The sequence below is a fragment of the Pleurodeles waltl genome, chromosome 7, assembly GCF_031143425.1.
Source record: "Pleurodeles waltl isolate 20211129_DDA chromosome 7, aPleWal1.hap1.20221129, whole genome shotgun sequence".
In the NCBI taxonomy this organism is placed as follows: domain Eukaryota; kingdom Metazoa; phylum Chordata; class Amphibia; order Caudata; family Salamandridae; genus Pleurodeles; species Pleurodeles waltl.
Genome location: NC_090446.1, coordinates 1,342,449,929 through 1,342,475,080, shown reverse-complemented (window position 1 = coordinate 1,342,475,080; position 25,152 = coordinate 1,342,449,929). Strand labels below are relative to the sequence as shown.

General features: G+C 44.8%; 1 protein-coding gene across 3 annotated transcripts in view; it reads left to right on the top strand.

The window, feature by feature from the left end:
• Positions 1–25,152, top strand: part of LOC138246278 (CD82 antigen-like) — a 173,781-nt gene that overhangs the window by 135,129 nt on the left and 13,500 nt on the right. For all 3 annotated transcript variants that reach the window (XM_069200716.1, XM_069200717.1, XM_069200718.1), the window contains exons 6-8: positions 8,614–8,715; positions 9,439–9,663; positions 10,336–10,419. In XM_069200716.1, coding sequence (XP_069056817.1) covers positions 8,614–8,715; positions 9,439–9,663; positions 10,336–10,419 — 411 coding nt within the window. The remainder of the gene's footprint in view (positions 1–8,613; positions 8,716–9,438; positions 9,664–10,335; positions 10,420–25,152) is intronic.

Below are 25,152 nucleotides of genomic sequence, written 5' to 3'. Positions count from 1 at the left end.
GAGGTGGTATCAGACAGGGGTAGCAACTTTATGTCTGCATACTTGAAGTCCATGTGGAAGGAATGTGGTGTAACATACAAATTCACCACACCTTATCATCCACAAACAAATGGACTGGTTGAAAGGTTTAACAAAACTCTCAAAGGAATGATAATGGGACTCCCTGAAAAACTCAGGAGGAGATGGGATGTCCTGTTACCTTGCCTCCTTTTTGCTTACAGGGAGGTACCCCAAAAAGGAGTGGGCCTCAGCCCATTTGAACTCCTATTTGGGCACCCTGTAAGAGGTCCTCTAACACTTGTAGAGGAGGGTTGGGAACAACCTTTAAAAGCTCCTAAGCAAGACATAGTGGCTGAGAATGGCTGAGTATATGAAAAAGGCCAGTAAAACCCTCCAGGCCAGCCAAGAGCTCCAGAAGCAATGGCATGACCAGAAGGCTGTTCTGATTCAGTACTAACCAGGTCAGAAGGTGTGGGTCTTAGAGCCTGTGGCCCCAAGAGCACTTCAAGACAAATGGAGTGGACCCCACATTATTGTTGAAAAGAAGGGAGAAGTCACCTACTTGGTTGACTTGGGCACTGCCAGGAGTCCCCTTAGGGTGCTCCATGTCAATCGCCTAAAACCCTACTATGACAGGGCTGATCTCACCCTGCTCATGGCAACAGATGAAGGACAGGAAGAAGAGAGTGACCCTCTCCCTGATCTCTTCTCTTCCACAGAACAAGATGCTCTAGTAGAAGGTGTTGTTTTAGCAGATTGTCTTACTGCTGAGCAGAAAGACCACTGCATAAATCTCCTGGGTCAGTTTTCTGAACTCTTTTCTACTGTGCCAGGCACCACTTCTTGGTGTGAGCACACTATAGATACTGGCGACAGCATGCCTGTCAAAAGTAAGATCTATAGGCAGCCTGACCATGTCAGAGACTGCATAAAACAAGAAGTTCAGAAAATGCTTGAACTGGGAGTGGTTGAGCACTCTGAACGTCCATGGGCCTCTCCTGTGGTGCTTGTACCAAAGCCTCATTCCAAAGATGGAAAAAGGGAAATTAGGTTTTGTGTGGATTACAGAGGTCTCAACCAGGTAACTAAAACTGATGCTCACCCTATACCCAGCGCAGATGAGCTCATAGATACACTGGCATCTGCCAAGTATCTAAGCACCTTTGATTTGACTGCAGGGTATTGGCAGATCAAGTTATCAGAGGATGCTAAAGCAAAAACTGCATTTTCGACTATTGGAGGGCACTACCAATTCACAGTAATGCCCTTTGGTTTGAAAAATGCACCTGCCACTTTTCAGAGGTTGGTGAATACAGTCCTGCAAGGGTTGGAGGCTTTTAGTGCAGCATATCTAGATGATATAGCTGTCTTTAGCACCACCTGGGATGATCACCTGGTCCACCTGTGGAACGTTTTGGAGGCCCTGCAAAAGGCAGGCCTCACTATCAAGGCTTCAAAGTGCCAGATAGGGCAGGGGGAAGTGGTTTATCTGGGACACCTTGTAGGTGGAGAACAGATTGCACCACTTCAGGGGAAAATCCAAACTATCATAGATTGGGTTCCCCCTACAACTCAGACCCAGGTGAGAGCCTTCTTAGGCCTCACTGGGTATTACAGGAGGTTCATAAAGAACTATGGCTCCATAGCAGCCCCTCCTATTGACCTCACTTCTAAGAAAATGCCTAAAAAGGTATTGTGGACAGCTAACTGTCAGAAAGCTTTTGAGGAGCTGAAACAGGCCATGTGCACTGCACCTGTCCTAAAAAGCCCATGTTACTCCAAGAAATTCATTGTTCAAACTGATGCATCTGAATTAGGGGCAGTCTTATCACAACTAAATTCTGAGGGCCAGGATCAACCTGTTGCTTTTATCAGCAGGAGGTTGACCCCTAGAGAAAAGCATTGGTCTGCCTTAGAGAGGGAGGCCTTTGCTGTGGTCTAGGCACTGAAGAAGTTGAGGCCATACCTGTTTGGCACTCACTTCATTGTTCAGACAGACCACAAACCTCTTCTTTGGCTAAAACAAATGAAAGGTGAAAACCCTAAATTGTTGAGGTGGTCCATATCTCTACAGGGGATGGACTATACAATGGAACATAGACCTGGGAGTACCCACTCCAATGCAGATGGACTCTCCAGATATTTCCACTTAGACAATGAAGACTCAACAGGTCATGGCTAGTCTTATTGTCCTTCGTTTGGGTGGGGGGGGGGTGGGTTGTGTAGGAAAGTACCATCTTGCCTGGCATGTTACCCCCATATTTCACTGTATATATGTTGTGTTAGTATATGTGTCACTGGGACCCTGCCAGCCAGGGCCCCAGTGCTCATAAGTGTGCCCTGTATGTGTTCCCTGTGTGATGACTAACTGTCTCACTGAGGCTCTGCTAACCAGAACCTCAGTGGTTATGCTCTCTCTGCTTTCTAAATTGTCACTAACAGGCTAGTGACCAATTTCACCAATTTACATTGGCATACTGGAACACCCTTATAATTCCCTAGTATATGGTACTGAGATACCCAGGGTATTGGGGTTCCAGGAGATCCCTATGGGCTGCAGCATTTCTTTTGCCACTCATAGGGAGCTCTGACAATTCTTACACAGGCCTGCCACTGCAGCCTGAGTGAAATAACGTCCACGTTATTTCACAGCCATTTACCACTGCACTTAAGTAACTTATAAGTCACCTATATGTCTAACCTTTACCTGGTAAAGGTTGGGTGCTAAGTTACTTAGTGTGTGGGCACCCTGGCACTAGCCAAGGTGCCCCCACATCGTTCAGGGCGAATTCCCCGGACTTTGTGAGTGCGGGGACACCATTACACACGTGCACTGTACATAGGTCATTACCTATGTACAGCGTCACAATGGTAACTCCGAACATAGCCATGTAACATGTCTAAGATCATGGAATTGTCACCCCAATGCCATCTTGGCATTGGGGAGACAATTCCATGATCCCCTGAGTCTCTAGCACAGACCCGGGTACTGCCAAACTGCCTTTCCCGGGGTTTCACTGCAGCTGCTGCTGCTGCCAACCCCTCAGACAGGTTTCTGCCCGCCTGGGGTCCAGCCAGGCTTGGCCCAGGAAGGCAGAACAAAGGACTTCCTCAGAGAGAGGGTGTTACACCCTCTCCCTTTGGAAAAAGGTGTCAGGGCTGGGGAGGAGTAGCCTCCCCCAGCCTCTGGAAATGCTTTGATGGGCACAGATGGTGCACATCTCTGCATAAGCCAGCCTACACCGGTTCAGGGATCCCCCAGCCCTGCTCTGGTGCGAAACTGGACAAAGGAAAGGGGAGTGACCACTCCCCTGACCTGCACCATTGGAGAAGTGTGGCTCAATGGTTAGAGCGGCAGACCCTGAAGCAGAGATCTGGCTCAAGACCAGGGTTCAAGTCCCGCTTCGGCAGGTCTTGGGCTCAATTCCCCTTGACCAGATAATTCTCGCCTCGGTGCCTAATCTAATTCATGGGTCCCACTCTGCAACTCTGGGCAATAGCTTGCTTAATCTCCACAACGGCCCCAACAGCGCTTGGATGCCTGGCTTCACCCTGGGGGTGCTCAGGAGTGGGTGCCTCACAGGGAAAAAAGCCAGGAGGGGTTCCATAGCGGTATGAGTACAGCGCCTTGAGACCCTAACGGGTGAGTAGTGCGCTATACAAGTGCTAATTTACATTTACATTTACACCTCCAGGGGAAGTGCCCAGAGCTCCTCCAGTGTGCTCCAGACCTCTGCCATCTTGGAAACAGAGGTGCTGCTGGCATACTAGACTGCTCTGAGTGGCCAGTGCTAGCAGGTGACGTCAGAGACTCCTTCTGATAGGCTCTTACCTGTGTTGCTAGCCTATCCTCCTTTCTAGGTAGCCAAACCTCCTTTTCTGGCTATTTAGGGTCTCTGATTTGGGGAATTCTGTAGATAACGAATGCAAGTGCTCATCAGCGTTCCTCAGCATCTCTCTCTCTTCACCTTCTGCCAAAGGATCGACCGCTGACTGCTCAGGAAGCCTTTAAAACCGCAACAAAGTAGCAAAGACGACTACTGCAACCTTGTATCACTGATCCTGCCGCCTTCTCGACTGTTTTCCTTGTGGTGCATGCTGTGGGGGTAGTCTGCCTCCTCTCTGCACTAGGAGCTCTGAAGAAATCTCCCGTGGGTCGACGGAATCTTCTCCCTGCAACCGCAGGCAACAAAAGACTGCATCACCGGTCCTCTGGGTCCCCTCTCAGCACGATGAGCATGGTCCCTGGAACTCAGCAACTCTGTCCAAGTGACTCCCACAGTCCAGTGACTCTTCAGTCCAAGTTTGGTGGAGGTAAGTCATGGTCTCTCCACGCTAGACTGCATTGCTGGGTACCGCGTGATTTGCAGCTGCTCCGGCTCCTGTGCACTCTTCCAGATTTTCCTTCGTGCACAGTTGTCCTCCGGCGTCGTGGGACTCCCTTTTGTGTCTTCGGGTGAGCTCCGGTTCACTCCTCTTCGTAGTGCCTGTTCCGGCACTTCTGCGGGTGCTGCCTGCTTCTGTGAGGGCTCCCTGACTTGCTGGGCGCCCCCTCTGTCTCCTCATCCAAGTGGCGACATCCTGGTCCCTCCTGGGCCACAGCAGCATCCAAAAACCCTAACCGCGACCCTTGCAGCTAGCAAGGCTTGTTTGCGGTCTTTCTGCGTGGGAGGCCCTCTGCAAGCTTCTTCACGACGTGAGACATCCATCCTCCAAAGGGGAAGTTTCTAGCCCTCTTCGTTCTTGCAGAATCCACAGCTTCTACCATCCGGTGGCAGCTTCTTTGCACCCTCAGCTGGCATTTCCTGGGCATCTGCCCAATCTCGACTTTGTCGCGACTCTTGGACTTGGTCCCCTTGTTCCACAGGTACTCTTGCCCGGAAATCCACTTTGGTTGCATTGCTGGTGTTGGTCTTCCTTGCAGAATTCCCCTATCACGACTTCTGTGCTCTCTGGGGAATATAGGTGCACTTTACACCTACTTTTCAGGGTCTTGGGGTGGGCTATTTTTCTAACCCTCACTGTTTTCTTACAGTCCCAGCGACCCTCTACAAGCTCACATAGGTTTGGGGTCCATTCGTGGTTTGCATTCCACTTTTGCAGTATATGGTTTGTGTTGCCCCTATACCTATGTGCTCCTATTGCAATCTACTGTAATTCTACATTGCTTGCATTACTTCCTTTTGCTATTACTGCATATTTTTGGTATTGTGTACATATATCTTGTGTATATTTGGCATCCTCATACTGAGGGTTCTCACTGAGATACTTTTTGCATATTGTCATAAAAATAAAGTACCTTTATTTTTAGTATATCTGTGCATTGTGTTTTCTTATGATATTGTGCATATGACACCAGTGGTATAGTAGGAGCTTTGCATGTCTCCTAGTTCAGCCTAAGCTGCTTTGCTATAGCTACCTTCTGTCAGCCTAAGCTGCTAGAAACACCTCTTCTCCACTAATAAGGGATAACTGGACCTGGTACAGAGTGTAAGTACCCCTTGGTACCCACTACAAGCCAGGCCAGCCTCCTACAACTTGCTCTGGTGGTTTTAATATAGGGCATTCCAATTTTACGTGTAATACTTCCGTGCAATAGTATTGTGTGGGAGGTGACAAATAGAATTTGTAAAACACTCAAATTATTTTTATGAGTATGTTTTAAATTGCAATCTTAATACGATGACATCGATTATTACGTAAAAATATGCTGGAATCCCACAGCACTAACAAGAAGCCGCCCAGAGGAGGCTAGGACCGCTAAACTTCAGTACCACTGACAAGGCACTGGCTAGAGGTGAGCACTGCAGGAATTATATTACACTGTACAGTGCACTGCCTGGGGGAGGCTAGAGCTGCCGTAATTCAAACGCATTGACACTGCCTGGAGGAGGCTTGCGGTGCTGTAATCCAAAACACTGCCAGGTACTGCCAGGAGGAGTCCAGCACCTAACAAGGCACTGCCTGTGAGAGTCTAGCAATGCTGGAATCGTGTTACACACTCAAGGCACTGCTTGGAGAAGGCTAGCGGGGCTGTAATCCAGAATACTGACAGGTACTGCCTGGAGGAGTCCAGCACCTAACAAGGCACTGCCTGTGAGAGTCTAGCAATGCTGGAATCGTGTTACACACTCAAGGCACTGCCTGGAGAAGGCTAGCGGGGCTGTAATCCAGAACACTGACAGGTACTGCCTGGAGGAAGCTAGCACCTAACAAGGCACTGCCTTTGAGAGTCTAGCAGTGCTGGAACCGTGTTATACACTCAAGGCACTGCCTGGAGGTTAGCACTGCTAGAGTCCTAGTGCACGGACAGGGCAGTGTCACTCTGGAGGAGGCTGGCAGTGCTGAAATCGTGCTGCACAGACACTAGCACTGCTGCAGTCCAGTAGCATGACAGGGCACTATGTGGAGGAGGATAGCACTGCTGAAATTCAGTAGTACTGACAGGGTAACAACTGCAAGAGGCTAGCAGTTCTGAAATCTTATTGTACTGACAAGACACTGCATGGAGATTATCACTTCTGGAATTATATAGTACTGACAGTTCATCTCACCGCCTGGAAGAAGTTAATAGCACTGACGTAACGAGAGTATCACCCCTGGAGTCCTGTTGCACAGACAGGGCACTGCCTGGTGGTTAGCAATCCTCCAATCCTGTAGCACTGACAGGGCACTGCCTGGAGATTTCCATTCCTGGAATCCTGTAGCACTGACATGGCACTGCCTGGTGGTTCTGGAATCCTGTAGCACTGACAGGGCACTGCCAGAGCAAGGTTATCACTGTTGGATTCCTGTAGCAGTGATGGAGCACTGTCTGCATGTTAGCACTCCTGGAATCCCGTAGCACTGAAAGAGTACTGCCAGAAGAAGAATAGCACTGATGGAATCCTATAGCACTGACAGGGCACTGAAGCACTGACAGGGCACTGCCTGCAGGTTAGCACTCCTGGAATCCTGTAGCACTGACAGGACACGGCCAGAAGAACAATAGCACACATGGAATCCTGTAGCACTGACAGGGCACTGCCTGGAAAAGGTTAATACTGCCTGGACAATATTAAAAAATGTGGAATCGTGTAGCTCTGCCAGGCACTGCCTGGAGGTTAGTACATCTGGAATAATGTAGTACTGACATGGCACTGTCTGGAAGGTGTTGACACATCTAGAATGCTGTATCACTGACAGGGCACTTCCGTGGTGAGATTAACCCGGCTGGAAGTTTCTGGCACTGCCTGGAGGTTAGCACGTCTTGGAACCTATAGCATGACAGGGCACTGCCTGACAGAGGTTAACACTTTCAGAATGTTGTAACGCTGACCTCAGTGCAGATGCCTCTCATCACTGCCATCGCTCTATCTGAATCTTGCAGCCCTGTATCTTTTCCACCATGGCAGTCCTGTCCCTGGATGTTTTTGACAGTGCCCTAGCCCATCTACATTGACAGTACTGTTCCTACATCTATCTCATAATCCTTCTGTCACTGTACATCGGCAGTGCTGGACCCTGCAGTTCAGTAGCTCCTCTGCATGCATTGTGGTTCCTCTGGATGCATCCCACAGTGCAATAGCTGCTGAGCAGTACTGGTACAGTTTGGATCACGCAGCGTTTTATTACTTCCATACTTGTAGTGCTGTTCCTGAGCCTGTCCCATAGGAGTGCATTGCCTGCGAACTGGCAGTGCTCATCCTGGATGCATTCAACAGTGACCCATAATACTGACAATGGTTTTTCCGGAGGAACCTTGTAGTGATGCAGCATGACTATATTAGCAGTGCTGTTCCTGGATGGATTCAGCATCCTGCAGCAGAGCTGCTCCTGATGAGCCACCAGTGCTGCAGCTCCTCTTCACTAGCAGTGCTGTTCCTGGATAAATACAGGAGTTCTGTGATCCATTATACTGACAATGCTGTTTCAGGAGGAACCTTGCAGTGATGCAGCATCCATACATTAGCAGTGCTGCTCCTGGATGAATCCTGCATCCTGCGGCAGAGCTGTTCTAGATGAGCCACCAGTGCTGCTGTTCCTCTTCACCGGCAGTGCTGTATCTTGGTCCGGGGCGTAGTTTCAGGAGGGTGGTGTTTGGGGTGTTACACCCCCTTAATAAATAGTAAATAGGTGGGTACAGGTGCTTTAGGTCGGGTATGGTGAGGTGTTTGTCAGATTTCATTTGGGATTTCTACACACACATGCAGACAAAAAAACACACACTCTTGTCTCTGTTTTAAAAGTCTTCAAATGGTTATTTTAGAAAATATTGAGTTATAGGTACCCCTCACAATACACACTCCTTTCCCTTCCTACTTCTCCTTTAGCCCCCCCCACCTTCTGATATAATGTATTTTAACCTGTGTGATTGTTGTGAAATCTGAAGCTCGCCCCTCCTAATCTTATTGACCAAGCTACGCCCCTGACCTTGGTGTTTCTAGGTACTTGACCTTTAATGTTAAAAACAGTAAGAATACACCCCAGAACAAGTCTCCTTCCTGGTCTCCCCCTTGGGCTGGTCATCATGATCGCCCAAATGTTAACACTTGACTAAAGTATAAATATTATTTGTTTCATTCTGTTTGTAATTAATAAATTGCCTGTCTTATCCCAACCTTTTCCCCATAGTTAAAAGCAGCTGTTGGAGACTATGTGAGGGACATTATAAGGAAGTATGACGACACTGCAGTCAGCGACACTGAGGAAAGTTGGGATTTTGTCCAGTCAACGGTAAGCGCATCCCTCGGTCCTTGGTCCTAAAATCTTCCACAGCCATTACTGGCTGTGTGCAGAGATGAACTAGTCTTAAGAAAAATGAGGCTCCTTGCTGACTTGCCAATGCCACTGAAAGGCCAGTGGGTGGGGAAAAGTCAGTCATATGACATGTCTCTGAATGTGCCCTGGCCGACCTAGACTTTCAGAGACACCAGAATGTCAGGTAGTCTCCTGATTTCCTTTAACCTCAGTCTGCAACTAGATTTACTGCATGGATGCGACTGTTGCACATTGTTATGCAGTTAAACGTGTTGAGTGTGAGTTTAGAGGCCTGTAACCTAGTGCCACTTTCACACAACCCCATGCCCTATATCCCACTGTTTTCATTGTTGTGCTAGTTATGTGTCCCCCTTCTCATTATGTATGTCTCAGCTCCTTTCCACTATACTTGGGCCCTCTCCACTCACTACTAGTGAGCTCCCCAGGTTTTGGGGGCATAATTGTTGACAGCTCTGTACCTGTTGAGCACAGGATCATACTTTTTGTAGGCAAATTCTTTTTATAGGCAAATATAACTTCTGACACGAAATACATGTTTTCGCAACTATATATCTAAATTTTAGAAGCTTGGATTGAACCATGTAAAATGAAATGGCTCCAAGGGAGGGCATTTTCCATTTGATTAGAAACCCTGCCATTCCTTGATATGTCCATGTGAAAGCTCTTTTCGTGTTGTAGTTCAAGTGCTGCGGTTGGACTGGCCTAGACGACTGGCAGAGCCTGAACGAGAAGCAGAAGTACTTACGCAATGGCACCCTCGACATTTACCCCTGCTCATGTCTCAACGTGTCCACCATATCATCCAGTAAAAACATCAGCAGCAACAGCACTCGTGATGCCAAAGGGATCCGATCGGGCTTCTGCGAAGCATCATCCAAGGAGATGCTGCCGGTGTATAGAGTGGTGAGTGGTAAACTCTAAAGAAATCTCTTCTTCCCATTCTATGTATGCTAGAGTAAAATGATGTATTTTAATATGTGTCCTTTGGTTGTACAGAGGACTTTATCAAGTTTTTGAATTAATTGTTGTGTCATGATTGGGGGTGCGGGAGGAGTGGGTGACACTAGTCAATAACAAGCATTTGCAATCCAATGGGTTTTGTGTTTGCTCGAGTTAGAACTGTTAATGTTGTAAATTCCTAACTGGACTTTTCATGCCACTTAAATTGAAAATGAAAAGAAGACCAGTTGACACAAGCAAGCCGAATTAGAGCACCATGGCCGCCATGAGCACAAAGGAGAGAAACAAAAAGAAAAAGAAGTTTACTCGCAGTCAAATGTATTGGCTATCGTGCAATTATCCATGTAACAGGGTCGATGTTCAAGGCAGAAACAAAACCGCCCCAAGAAGGGACAAACGTAAAGCATTCACCAATGATAACAAAGGATTTTTGAAAGGCAAGCCCACGAACGAGTGATAGTGATGGGCGTGTGGTGGATGTGGTTAAAAGCCCACAAATAGATTACAGCAGGTCAGAGAGCTTGCCCGCTTGACCTAAAAAGGACTATGTTGAATGGTAGCTCCCCTGTTGCCCATGTATCTTCTAATATCTTCCTTTTTGGACTCTTCTTGCAGGGCTGTATGAACAGTGTTCAGTCCTGGCTGTCCAGCAACATCCTCCTCATTGTTGGTGTGTGCCTGGGCGTCGCCCTTCTGGAGGTGAGTTTCTACTTAAATGTTTCTCTGGCTGGAGAAGCTTAATTATGTTGATGGAGTGGAGCAGCTTGTGTGTTCAACGAAGGAGGGTTTCATTTTGAAACTGCAGCATCTACATGATTCATGCTATATGTTGAATAATATTTTTTTATTTTTGTGTTTTATCTAGCACTAAATGCTGCCCGGAGGATCATTCTGTATGCTTATAAGTTCTTGGAAAATGGGGAGTGACAGTCAGTGGGTGGGTGTGTTTAGTAACGGTACACTGAATGGGTTAGATAGGTTTTCATTGCCTTGAGAAATTGTAGTCTGTTTCTGAGGGGGTGTGCAGAGCGGAGAAGCTTCAACGAGGTAAGGTAGTGAGTGCAAGGAGCTTCAGCTGTCCCACTTGTATCTTACCTTGAGGAGAGACTGCACCTTCAGGAAACCAAACTGAGTTGCGTCATTGGCTGGTACAGTAAAAGACTTTCAGGATCGCGTAAGCGTTTTTGTTTGAGATAGACAGCTTTTAAATCTAAACAGGATCTAATGGCAGTGATGTGGTAATCTTTTGATGCTGTAAGAGGTTGAGTTTTGAGCTTGTTGCAGTTTAAAGGTGATTTGATTTGTATCACCATCAAGTATTTGGATCTTCTAAGTTTTCAGTTATTACCTGCGTTCTTTTGATGGCAGTGCTTCTAATGCAAATACAAGAGACTGCTTCAAAAAAGCACGGGTGACTCTGGCCTGTATGCCACAGTTTGCCTTGTCCTACTGCCAAAGTCAACCAGGGTTGCTGGACTTGACATAAGCAATATGTCCATATCAGGAGTTACCGCATGTTTACATTTTGTGCTACATGCTCTTTCTACTCTATGAGTAGAATATATGCAATAAAAGAGATTGTACTTTCAAATTGTTTCTCTGCTCTGAGAAGCGAGGGGCACAGACCAAGAGTGTGGCAGGAAACTCCTCCCTTCAGAAAACAGTAAATACATTTTACTGTTAATTAATTAATTAATTAATTTGTTTACTGTTGAGTATTATCAAGCCCTGCGTGTTGCTGTTTGGTTACTTCAGAGCATTAATAGGTGTTACAGATTCTTAATATCAAATTATTTAAAGGAGAGCCCAATCCAGAATTCTCCATTGCATTTCCCACCTGCAGGAGGCTCAATTGGAAGCAAGCCAGAACAGTTCAGTTTTCAGGCCCTTACCATAACGCCTGTAGTTAGACTCTGCCATCAGGTCACGGCTTAGTATGTTTTAAAGTTTAGTAATGTGAGTTCAGTGTATAAGATGGTTGAATCCACGTTGGGTCAATATGCAGATTAAAATTACAAGATGAGGTTAGATGTGTGGTGCAGAGGTAGTTTCTGTGGATATCTAGGTCCCTGGCCAAAGCAGGCCTTATGGATGGGTCAGAGTAATTTACACTTGGCATCTTTGGGAGCAAGTGTAATGCTTTCAAGGTCGGATTTATGTGGTCTCGCCCCTTGAGGTTCAAAGAGAACCTACCTGTCTGGTTTTGGAGCCTTTGCATCCTTACAGTGGGCTTTCTTGGGAGCACAGTGCAGTCCAGATGTGCCATAATCACGGCTTTGTCAACTCTACCTGATAGTCCAAATGGAGGAGAGAAAGGGACGTGAGAGGAGTTGTGCCTGAGCTGGGTGCCAGTCAAATTATGGAGCCTTGATCTCTGTTCCTTATATATACAAGATATTGGTCTTTCTCCCAGTCGGACAGAGGAAGCGTTTCTTCTTCCAGTGGACTATGTAGTGCAGGCCCAAGGGGGTACTGATCTGTTTTTGAGAGTTGCTTTCCAGCTGAGAAAAGATTTGTGTACCATCGAATTTGTTTCCAACAAAAACTTATGTTCCCGCAGCTGCAGTGCCATTATTCCTGGTGCCTTCGTGAAGGTTGACATTCTCGCAAAGTTACAAAGTTTGCAAAGGAAAAACTTTCTGTCTTTACTCTTGTCTACTTGCACTCACGTTAGGTTTTCATAGTTATTTTTCAAAGCCAAGCTCCATTCACATCATTTGCAATGTTCACTTTCCTTTCTTGGTGCACAGTTCCTGCAGATCCTGGGAGCGATCCTGGCCTTTGCCCTGGAGAGGAGCATGCGCAGGAGTTCATCTGATGATATTCTTTTCTTCCCTGTCAGGTGGCTCCAGATGTGTTCATTCTGTGTGTGCATGTTTGTATGTTTCTGTTATATTCTTCTTTTCTAAAAAAAGGCAGCGCTATCACTCCCAGCGTAGGTGTATGTCTTTTTGAAATGGCTATGCCCATGGCCTCCATATTCTTGTACATTTCTGCCAGACGTAAGCCGCTCAGTGAGTGGTTGGCACAGCACATGCTCCGCGCCATCTTGAGTAGCTTCCTTGGTGCCTTATCATTTTTGTGTGATGTCCTCTCAGGACAGTGCCTGGTCTTGTCTAAACTTTGCTCTGAACTGTCTGCAAGATTACTCTTCTTTATCATGGCCAGGGAAATTCAGATTTATTTTTGCAGTGTACACAATTCTATCAATTCAGAAATGGCCACTTTTGTTGAATTACAGAATTTTAAAAATGTTGCTTTTCATTGCGGTGGCGTCTGCAGCATTTTTCTAATACAGCTATGATTGCTGCTAAATATCCTTCCAAAAAGGAATTAGCCGGGTCCTTGTTCCACAGGAACATTGTTAAAACAAATGGGAGCATTTAGTAACACATTGTAGCTTTTGATATATATAAAATGATTTCGGGAGTTTTAATAATTACGTTAATCTCGGTTTAAGTATTATAAAAAGCATTTAGAATTCCTGTCAAAGGAAAGCATCGACATTCACAGCGAAGTAAACTCTCTGCAAAAATACTTCAAATGCGGTTATTTGGAGAAAAAAAAGCATATAAGTCATATACATTAATTCATCATAACACCAGGGTAGTAGAAGTGACATCACGTGCCCTTTGACCCCCTATTCATATCACTGGTCAAAACTCCCACTCTAGCCTCTTATTTGCCACTAGTAATGGGGGTGGTAGGGGGTATGGGTCACTCAAAGAGGGGAAGACCTGCAAGGGCTGTAGGTTAGTGGGGGCAGTTGGTACACCTGGGTATCCTGAATTAACACCCATGGTACAAACTAAAGGCAATAAGAGCTGTGCAGCGACGCTATCCACATGAATTTGTTTTCTTCTGGAAGCTGGAGGAGGCAGAGTTAGATGTAGGTAGGACGAACATGACGAGTCCCACGGCTGCCTGCTAAATGTGCTTCATGGCCCTGCAGGCAGAGACTGGTTTAACTGTACATGAGAGAATGTCCTAAAGGTCCATGAATTCAGCTTTGGATATCATTCCACGTTTTGGATGTAAATGACTTCCAGGACAAAATGTTCTGCCATTCATTCTTTTTATTCTGAAATCAAGACACAATAGCAAATGGTAGCTTTACAAGACTCGTGCCAAGCACAGGGAAATGCAGCATAAAGGACTTCTCAAGCTTCCATGCTGGAAGTCAGATTTTAAATACTTAAAAATCTGTGGAATTCTGTGGTAGTTTGACTTCGAGAGTCCTGTTTCTGGAGGTGTTTTCTGGATAAGAGTAGACCTGTTTTTGTCATATAACAACTTACATTAGGCTGTGTCTCCTGGTGCCTTATTTGTGGCTAAATTGATCACACATGATCACAGATTATCCATAATGTACCAGGGAGAACCTGACAGTGGTGCTGAGCATAATATTTTTTCTAATTCCTTGTTTAAAGAATTCCAGTGCCAGAATGAATTTACATAGAGAATGCCTGTGCAGCACCTAGCTACTTAACTGAGTTTCTGTAGACACGTATTGGCAGCTGAAATTCTGTCTTTTCCGTTTTTGTTTCCCATAGAAGTGACTTCTATTCCGGTGTAGCAGTTAGTAGGCTTGGTTCACTCTGGTTGCACAAGGCACGTGGACAGGACTCAGGGTCCTAGACACCGGCAGAACGAGTCCCACTGTTATTAAACCTGGGGGTCCAGACTCCAACAGCAGCCATGCCTCTCACTGGTTTTAAAACCCTAAGTCCTACGGCCCCGCTGTCATGAATATTGAGGGCCACATACAAATGTATCAGCCTCACTGTCACTAAAACTGAGAGGCACAGAAAGAAGTACAAGAGCACTGCTGTGATTAAAACTAAAGGCCACAGACACGGACAGCAGAGCTCCACTGCTAATAAAAACAAGCATTTGCAATGCAACGGGTCTTGCGTTCGCTGGAATGAGCGCTATTAGTGTTGAAAGCTCCTAACCGAACGTTTCTTGCCACATAAACTAATAATGAAAAGTAAAACAGTTTCACATATGCGAGCCGATGGGCTCCAGGACTTGCAAAGCGCTCAACTTCTGCCCAGCGAGATTGCGCTGTCTATGAAATTAAAAAATAAAATAGTCCATAAAGCAGCTGAAAACATGGCGCCTCGTATGTTTTCAGCAGTTTACCGGTGCGCTAGAGGAGGGCTAAACACCAGAAAAGGCATGACATATGCATGCCTTTCACAAACAGAATCAATCAATTTTTTAAAGGAAGCCCACGAGCTAAGGAAAGTGATGGGCATGACATGGGCGTGGTTAGAAGCCCACAGAGAGACTACAACATGGTCCAGGGCACTTGCGCGCGCTCAACCCTAATTAGGGCCATAGACAGAAGCATCATAGCCGTACTGTCATTAGAACGGAGGCTACAAACATTGGGCCTAGAGCCCTGCTGCCATTGAAGAATTAGGTCCATCAGTGCCGCTTCATAGTTAAATTGAAGGGTCTCATATACTGACAGCAGGCAAGGACCGAGGGGCCTAGACTCTGTCAGAAAGCCCCACCATAATTAAAACTAAGGAACCCAGACACCAGAGACCGCCGGTGACGTCACAGGGTGGACCCCTTGCCCCATCCTTAGCATTGCATTTGCTGATGAGCTGCAGGAATGGCAAGGAGTAAAACCATGACAGTAAGCTCAACTCTTAGAACTTTGTTTAGTTTTTGCTCCTGCATCTGCCTTCATGAACCCAAACATACATAGTAGGGTGAATGCCTGTTATTTATAAGCTAAATAGTAATTACCAAAAGATGGGGTTGTACTAGTGAATGTCGACCCCCCCCTAGAATATTGTGGCACAAGATTATCGAGGGCAGGTTATTGAAGGACAGAATATCAAAAGGTAAGTGCATATAGGAAAGTATAGATTTACTATTCTTAACTCCACGAGTAAACACCTTTAAAATATGTATATCACCAAGGTACATATATGTGGAGTCAGTATGGAAAATCTATACATGGCTGGCGATATTTTGGTTTTGATATTTTGCCCTCGATATTCTGTCACTGATATTCTATTTTCAATATTTAAGTTTCACACCAGACAGTGGCAGTATCACTATGCACTTGAGGTCAGCTCCGCCTGAAGAAAGAACCACCCTCTTTGAAGAGTGTCTTGCATACACTCAAGCCCAAGAGGACCGTGCTCACTTTAGCCCTGTGACCCAGATATTACAGGTGAAGGTAGGGATCTCACTGCTTTGACAAATGGTTGGTGGATGCTGAGTGTGCCTTGCCCAAAGAAGACATACTCTTTGCTATAGTGCAAATGCCTTTTTCCTGCTCCATATGCTCTGGCATATCTTTTAACTATCTCCTTTTTTGTGCTCATAAAAATATTTACTTCTTTACAATAGATGTGGATTTTGGTGCCGTGTCTTGAGATTTGTTTTCTCTTTTCCCTCCCATATTCTTTCTTTCTTTCTTTCTTTCTTTCTTTCTTTCTTTCTTTCTTTCTTTCTTTCTTTCTTTCTTTCTTTCTTTCTTTCTTTCTTTCTTTCTTTCTTTCTCTCTTTCTCTTTTCTCTCCCTTTGTTTCCTCCCCTTCTGTACTCTTGCCTTTCTCTTTTCCACCCTCCTCTTTACTTTCTGTCTTTTTAGATTCATTGAGCCCACTTCTTTACAATGAGGGTGTAAAATTACATAGTATTAAACCCCACGTAAAGGGTGGGGAGTGAGGCGCGATTGGCCTTGTACTTTTGTGAACATACGAATTTGTGACCATTCACAAACTCCAATCCAAACCTTTACCTCCAGTCGTTTTACTCCAGCAACAGTTTGGGGTAACCCTGCTTCTAGGATAGGAAGATGAATGAATCACCACAACACCAGGAGGGGACCTAGGAGAAGGGGTTCTTTACTGGGAAATGTATTTTCTACATGGAGAGAAAAAAAGAAAAAAAATGTGCATTTGCACATCAGGCTGCATTTTCCCAATGCAGAGGTCTACACCACGTACAGTGATGCGCTGGGATTATGGGAGCCTAGGGTGTAGGTGACGTGACATTCCCAATAATACTGCTGGAAATGTTGTGAACTGCACATAAAACCCCATAAAAGCACTTTCAAACGGATATCCAGACGTGTAATTTTACACATGTATCTGTGAACGGGGTCCATTGGATGTAAATATGTTGCATGCTGATGTCCTGACAGCCATGTATGACTTTTCCCATGGAGGGTTCACACCATTACCGTAGCTCAAGTAATAGTTCCCCTTTTTCTCGCATGTTGAGTTGGTGTGCAGTGCAGCAGATTTCTCTAAACACTTCATGCCATATGCTGAAAGGTGGGCTCAAAACACAATATAAAAGTCTAATATGGCCCCTGTCCCTGGCCCTTCTGTCCTGCGCATGGTACATTAGGTGCCATTAGGTGGTACAGGAGCAGGTTCAAAATGAAGCTGACGCATGGTTGGCTCCACCAACACCCAGACTCTGCTCCCAACATTGCCAATCCGCACCTTCCCACTCAGTTCAGTTTTATCTGCTGAGGACACCTTCGAAGTGCTACAAGGTGAAACCATGAGCCGGTCCACCAGAATTGTCAACGCCACTAAGGAACTGAAATAATGAAATGAAAAATCACACTGTCCATTGTAATGAGATCCTTTCTTTGCCAGTATGGCCACCCAAGCACATGGCATGAAACCAGGGATTCTAAACTACTCGGAGTATGTCTACCTATTTTTAACCTGTTCTTATTAACCCTTCATTGCTTCCACAATGTGCAGAGACTTCTACGTGGAGTACTGGCAAGGTATGGTAAATGCATGAAGTCTACATTACACGCCTGTCTGTCCTACCGCCTGGAGCAAAGGGGTTACGTATTGGCACCTTCTTGCAGGGACTATGTCCATTTTGTTTCAGGGTTAAAGCCTCAACTCTTCTTAACGTTCTTGTTCAGTATAATGGAGAAACACACGAGGAACACAAACACGCTGAGCCAGCTCACCCATCCAAGGAGCCGGCTCTTTATATTGCGGATTTTTGAGGCGTCCACCATCAACAGCACTGGGTCCTGCCATTTAAATAAGGGGAGTTACTGTTGTCCAAGTGGTCCTTTTATCCCTCCCAGAACCAGTGGTTAATCTGTAAAAAAAGTAAATATGTGTTTTCTTATGAGGTTGTCACCAGTGCTGCACCACCTTATCACTCCTATTGTTTAATTCCTCTCAAGTTCTACTACCTCGGCTTACCACTATATTGGAGCCTCTCCCTCAACTACAACTTGAGCAGCAATGTAATCTTTAAATGTAATTTACCACCACTTTAAACCCACTACATCAACCCTACATGTGCATCGACCATAAAGCCAAATCTACCACTAACCATAATGGCTAGCCCTATTCTTAAATTATTTTATTTCAAGTAACAATGCTGAGAGTAACCGTTAATTCATTTAAATGAACTTAAATTACATTAGTAACCTTACTCTACTCCTCAAGATAACCATTGACCTTAACCTTCCCTAATTCCAGCCTTAACCATAATCCTTTATACATTTAAATTAACATGTCAATTGAACACTAAGGGGGATATTTATAGTCCCCTTGCGCCTCCTTGCGCCACATTAACGTCATTATTTATGACATTATTGTGGCCCAACAAGGCCTAAATCTCTGCACCATATTTACAGGTTGGCGCAATGCATGCATTGCACCACCCTGTAACCCTTTGCACCACATTATGCCGGCGCTAGGCCTAATGTATGCAGAGGGGGCGATCCCCCGTTAGGGGAGCTGAAACAATGGCGTAAGGAAATCTATGAGATTTCCTTGTGCCATGTTTTATGGCACTTTTAATGCCTGCTCAAGAGCAGGCGTTAAAAGGAGGCTTCCATTCTTTAGAATGGAGCCCTTGGTACTCTGCCAATATTGTGGCGCTACTCCTGCAGATCAGTAGCGTCATGTGAAATGACGCTATTGCCCCCTACCCTGTGACATGGTGCACTGTATTTTAAATATGGCACACACATGGTGGCGGTAGGGGGGTACTAAGGGGCGCAGGGAAAGTGGCGCTGCACTTGGTGCAGTGCCCCTTTCCATAAATCTGCCCCTAAATCCTAGATTAACTGTAGTTGGCCTTACCTTGCTTGACATAGTCATATTCTTATAAATTGCTACTTCAGATTTAGAGCCTATGATGTAGTGGTACGGTACCTCCATGTAGTAGACCCATGGTAGCGGGGGTGCACCTGTAATAGTTCCTAATATCAGCCTTATAGTGATGTTACGCTCTAAATTCATCCCCAACTATATTGGCACAGCAGTATAAATGCATCAATAAGTGCATCACATTTTACGATTTATTATAAACAAGCAGCAGTTATAATGGTAAGTACTCTACAAATGGGAGAATTGATTGAAAAGAACATGCCTAGCTAGGTTACTTTCCTGTCATGCATCAACTTTAAAGCTAATCCTGTTAGTTTTGGCTCGGTCTAAATCTAAACCAAGGGGCATATTTACAGCCCAAGTTGCGTCACGCTTGCACCACGCAATGATGTGCATCTACGATGCAACTCTTAAAGTAGATTTATGAAGCCAGGAAAGGCCACCTTCATAAATCTGGAGTAACACAGTGCAGCGCAGATTGCTATGTTGCGTTACTCAGCCCTGGGAAGGCAGTCCATGGATGTTGCTGGGTGTTCCCACGCAACTTTTATTGATTTTGATGCATTCCCAGAATGACCAGATTTGGTAAATCTGGGAATGCCCCAAATTGCTATGCCTTCCCAGGGGAGTTGTAACAAGGAGAAATATTCATAATAATATTCATAATGGGCAGCAAGTACCCTGGGTCCAGTTTATGCACGCAACATACAATTAACTAGGAATTAAAGGCAAAATAAAGACAATTGTCATAAACCTTACTTGCATCTGAAAGAAGGGAAGCAGAATACTTTGAGAGCTAAAACAAGCAGATGTGTTGGTAAGTTAATAAGAAAATCAAGAAAGGGAACAGGAAGGTGAACATGAGTATAAAAAGTAAATGGATTAACAGAGGAAAGAGGGGACTGGGGAAGCGAGTGGGAGGACGTTAGAGATAAAGAATAGAGTAGGTGGTGGAGGATGGGTAAACGTAAGGCTCTAGAATACCCATCCTGCTCCTCATTTCAACACCCAGGCAGACCCAATATGTTTTCCTGCACAGGGCACTCTAGTATGAATCCCCTCACAGCTGTCCTATATGATTCTTCTGTTGCTCCACAGCAATGGAAGGTTGCCATCCACCCATCATCTTGGGTGACCTTCCTCATGACCAATCCACAGCATCATTAAAGGATGGTGGCAACTGCTAAAAGTGCTGTGAATGCACACCTTTCTACCTGCACCACGAGTACAGCATATTCGCTACCTGCTTTCTCTGATACAATTTTTATGGTATGTCATTACAGGATCCCCTCATTCCCCACTCATTGGGAAAATGTCACATTCCACAGCTCAAGCTTCTATCATTTCTATTACATTTTCATAACTACATTTACGTCAGACCTTTATTGGGCATTTAGCTGACACAGGTGGTTGGCCTGAACCAGGCAAATATTCTGTGAGAAAAACAATCATCAGTATTCTGAAGGCTATCAGATTATCCACTTTGGATAATTCTTCTGGTAAATTGTTGCATAGGCTAGCAGAAAACCTCATGGTCTAATATTTAGCTATGAATTAACATTAAGAGTCTGGTATGGAAGGGAATAAGTTATTAAGTCTAGATATGGCTGCAAGCAGTAAACATCTCAGGAGAGCATCTGCATATAAAAGGAATATCAATTTCAGCCCTTTGATGGCTTGGGCAGTTAGAGTTTGGTTGCTCTCTGGTGCCATAACCTAGTAATTATATGATTGAATACCCATCATTGAACCACTTTGATAATTACAAATCCAGCATAATTTCCTAGGCCTTCACCATTAGCACTGACATAACAATTTTGCAATAATTACGAGATCATTGCCAAATCATTGCCTTAATTAACTTTTATAAAAGGCAACCAACAAACCCTAGGGCTTCATTTAGGTAGCGGCAGGCGTCCTGCTGTCCCACCCTATGGGACATGACCTCTGTCCCGTGGTGGAGGACTGCTGGTGGTATATTTAGAGATCCCTGCCTGTCTGAAGGGGTCTCCCAGCTGTTAAGGGAGTTGCCAGCATGGCAGCTTCTTTCACAGCAGTGAAATTTGCCAACAAGGCGTCATGGTTAAGGAGTCCACTCACAAATCTTTTTTTGTTCAGAGAAAACAAACTCCCAAAGCAGGAGTTTGTTTCTCTGAATGAAAAGTGCATCATGGGAGACATAGAGAAAATGAGTGATGGTAGTCTAGCCTTCAGTGGGACAGTGCAACAGTTAATATGATCTTGCTGTTCTTTAGGGGATGGCGCTGGGTCAGGGGTTACCGCCAGCAGAGGAGGTGGATCTGCAGATGGCTCTTCCTGCCCAGTGAAACCCTAAATAAGGTCCCTAGTTTTTATTAAGTTGTATATGACCACCCAGGTCCTCTTGAGCCCATCCTTTGAACAAACTGTGAATAACCTGAATGTGCTTCATATCATCCAGAATTGCGTCCAGAAACCATCAGATACTTTGCATAGTGCTTACACAGATTTGAACATATATACCCAGGCAAATGTAGGGAGCATGATAAAGTAGAGCACAGAGCCTGAAAAGCAATAGGCATAGACATGAGCCACATGGCACCCCATACATAATGCACCCTGCATTTGACTTAGCCCCATTCTTGACCACTATAGAGATGCAATTACACAGAAAAAAGGAAAAGCAATCAGCTGCTTTATCAGAGGCACACACCACCTTGGGCAACCTGGAAAAATAATGAAATAGACAGGTCATGAAAGGCAGTGTGGAGCTACAAAGGCATCAGAAGCATGCAATTGTGGACGTTAGTATTGCTCCCATAATACGCAGGCAGTACTAAAAAAAGTGCACTTTCTGTGTTGCATCACAGATGAAGCTGGAAGTCGGCTGTTTTCACAGCCTACTTCATTTATAAGTCTAAGGTGACTTTGGTATTAAACACAAGTCATGGAACCTCTCCTATTTGTTACTCATCTGGGTGTAATTCTGTTTCCTGATAGGACGGATAGCCAGGTTTGCGTAGGTAAAGTAAGTAAAAACTCTATTAGTCTTACATCCCACCCCCTTCAGTCATAAAAAAGCAGATACTGTTACTGTGATCAGTAATCTACACTTTTTGGGGGGTTTGTTTCAGATACTAGTGTGGGTGTATCCTCACTACATCGAGCTCACTATTTTGATGTACAAATGCATAGAAGCCATTACATCAGTGTTTACCACCACTGAGAGGGAAACTACTGACAATGCCATTAATGAGAATAAGGTAAGTACAAGGGTAAGTGTTAGGGCTAGGGATAGGCTAAAGAGTAGAGTAGGTTACAGACAAGACTAGTGTGTGGGGTAGGCTTAGCATTAGGTTTAAGGCAGATGTTAAAGTAAGGTTTAGAGTTGGGTATAAGGTAAGACTTAGTATAAGGTTTAGACAAAGGGCTATGTTATTGTTTGCAATGAGGCTCAATGTTAAGGTTAGGGCTAGGATTAGAGGTGCTATTGGGATAAGGACTAAGGTTAGGGTTAGTTTTACAGTCTTAAGTTTGAAGGAAAGTTTAGTGGTATGCTTATAGTTAGGATGCAGATATAGGAAGGGTTTATACCTATGGTTATGAGTATATTTAGGGTTAGGGTAAGGTTTATAGTCAGTTAAAGCTAGCAGTGGGGTTAAAACGTTTAGGGCTAGTATTATGGTAGGTTCTTCTTAGAAGGGTCTGCTTTTGAGATATTATGATTCATAATATGAAGGAAATTTGCAGTTGTTATGTAGGTTATGAAATTGTGCCATAGTTAGCCAACTCACTACTCCCTACACTCCACCCTTTTGGATGCTGGCCTTCTGAGGCTAAGACGCTGTGTGGGAATCCCCTCTTTAGGGTAATTTTGTCCATAAGCAACACCTTCTGTTGAAGGCATTCCCTTGTGGTTAGGGACTGTGTGGCAGCTTTGGAGCTTTTTGGACAGTTGCAAATATTATCAGCTGTGTTTTTGTGAAAAGAGGATCTCTTCAGGATCTCTGTGATTTTGACATTTCTTGTAAGACCAACACGATCAGTCTCTAATGTTAATATAATTAGGGAAACTGTGATTTACCAAACCTAAAGTTTCAGATACTTCTACACATGAAGACCCTTCTTTTCACATGGCTAGGACTATCTTAGTACAGTTGTCACACACTAATTCATCCATAGAGGTTATGGGCTACATTCAAGGATATTCTCACTATTCTTCAGAATACTCCACCCTTTGGAGAAGCTACATGTCATTTGCAGTTACAGCTTGAGCTTTTTCCATCCTCTTCACTCTTGCTTACTTGGGCTCAGTCTTCAGCACAAGGAAGAAAAGTTCATAATCTTCAAAGAATAAAAGTAAAACACATACACCTAATACCACAGGGGTCTGCTCGCATCCACGTCTTACTTCAGTTCACATAATGAAACATCCATCTCGGGTTCTAGTTTGGGCTTCCTAGAGCTAATAACTGATGCAAGTTCTTGTTTCTATGTGTAATCTCTGCACCAGCAGTTCACAGGCAATTGCATATTTCTTGTTTAAAATTCCCATCTCTATCCCTGTCAGTGATCTCCTTTGTAGCCCTTTTCACCCTCACATGTAACATATGTAGCAGCTCAATGCCACCTTTTGTTTCCATGTCCAATCACCCACCTCAAAATAGCTGATTGGCTAAAACATTAGTTAAAAAAGTCATATGTTTTAAAGGTTTCTGAATAGAAAGCAGTAGTATTCGCTACATTGGCATATCACTTATGCCTGTATTAGACCATTGTGTGCCCTACTTCATTCCTGCCATCAGAAATAAATGGGGAGAGGACCTCTCAGCCCAAAGCCCTTACTAAAAGCAGTCCAAATCCCCTAATGACAGGTTCCCTAAGTTCTTTGTGACCAGTCCAACTCTGCTGACTGACGCCTGTCTTTGGGTTTCAAGGTGAACTTCTATATCTCGCAAAATAATGCATACATTTTGATTCCAGAAATGTCTTAATATAGCTCACAGGCTGCTCTCCACTTATTATTTACAGGTTGGTCCTGCTGTTTTGTCTATGAGACTGCTGAAAGATCTATCATTTGGTGCTAAGAGCAAACACTCTGAGCTTCTCCATCACTGGCCAAAGTCCAGAAGGCCCACTGTGCCAGAAACTCATCAGGGAGAAATACAACCAATCAATATAGTCTAAAGTCCAGCAGGTCTCACATATCAAGATCAGTTGAAGAAATGAGTGCAAAGTAAAGAGAGGCAATAGACAGAAAGAAGGAAGCAAACAAGCAATATCAGCTAGAAGGCTGGAGCAGGGTGATGGGCTTCAAGGATGATAGACCCTGATTGGTCATAATAAAGTCACAAAGAAAGAGAAGACCTGTGGATCTTGATATGCTTCATTTCTCAGCTTTTGGTATTGTAGGGCAACATCTTCTTCAGTCTGTCATTGGCAGTATGTTATCCCAGGGCATTCTCTTTCATTGTTCACACTGCTAGCTTCTTTTCTTTCTTCCATGCATTTTCCTTATGTATCCCCTGCATATGTTGTGTTCTGTTTGTCCATAGGCATATTTTCGTGATCGTCTCAGATCCCTCAACTTACATGCATGACTTTAAATTATTCTGTTGGCCTAACAGCTTCTTCCCGGCAGTTAAGCACTTTTTCTATGCCTTTCCTTATCCGTTTTGTCTCTTATTGTTTGCCTGATTTCCCTAACCCCAGTTGTTTCTTTCCTTGTCCTCAACTCTCACTTTTCCTTTTCATGTACAGTTGGGCTATGAGTGAGACATTGCCTGTTAATGATACAGTATCTGGCTGAGATGGTCTGTGTTAGGGACAGCCTGTGTTTGAGGGGCTCTGTGATTATCAATATCTATGTTTTTTTGCAGCCTATGTTTGAGATGGCTAGTCTTTGATGGTCTGTGGTTGAAAAGATCTGTAGTTATGAAGAACTGTGGTTGAGACGCTGTAGAGTTGTTGATTGAAATTGTCGGTGCTTAAGTGCAGCTTTGCCTTTGGATGAGCAAGGGAGTGTGGGCCAGATGTAGGAAGCCATTTGCACCTCTCAAACGGCGAAAAACGCAGTTTGCGAGGCGCAAAAGGCCAAACGCGATGCACAACCGCAATGAGGCTGCGACTCGCAAATAGGAAGGGGGTGTTCCCTTCCTATTTGCGAGCGCATCGCCATGCTGTGTTGCTTTGGGACCCCGAATGCGGTCGCAAACCAACTCGCAGTTACCATCCACTTGAAGTGGATGGTAACTCATTCGCAAAAGGGAAGGGGTCCCCATAGGACCCCTTCCCCTTTGTGGATGTCAATAAAAATATAT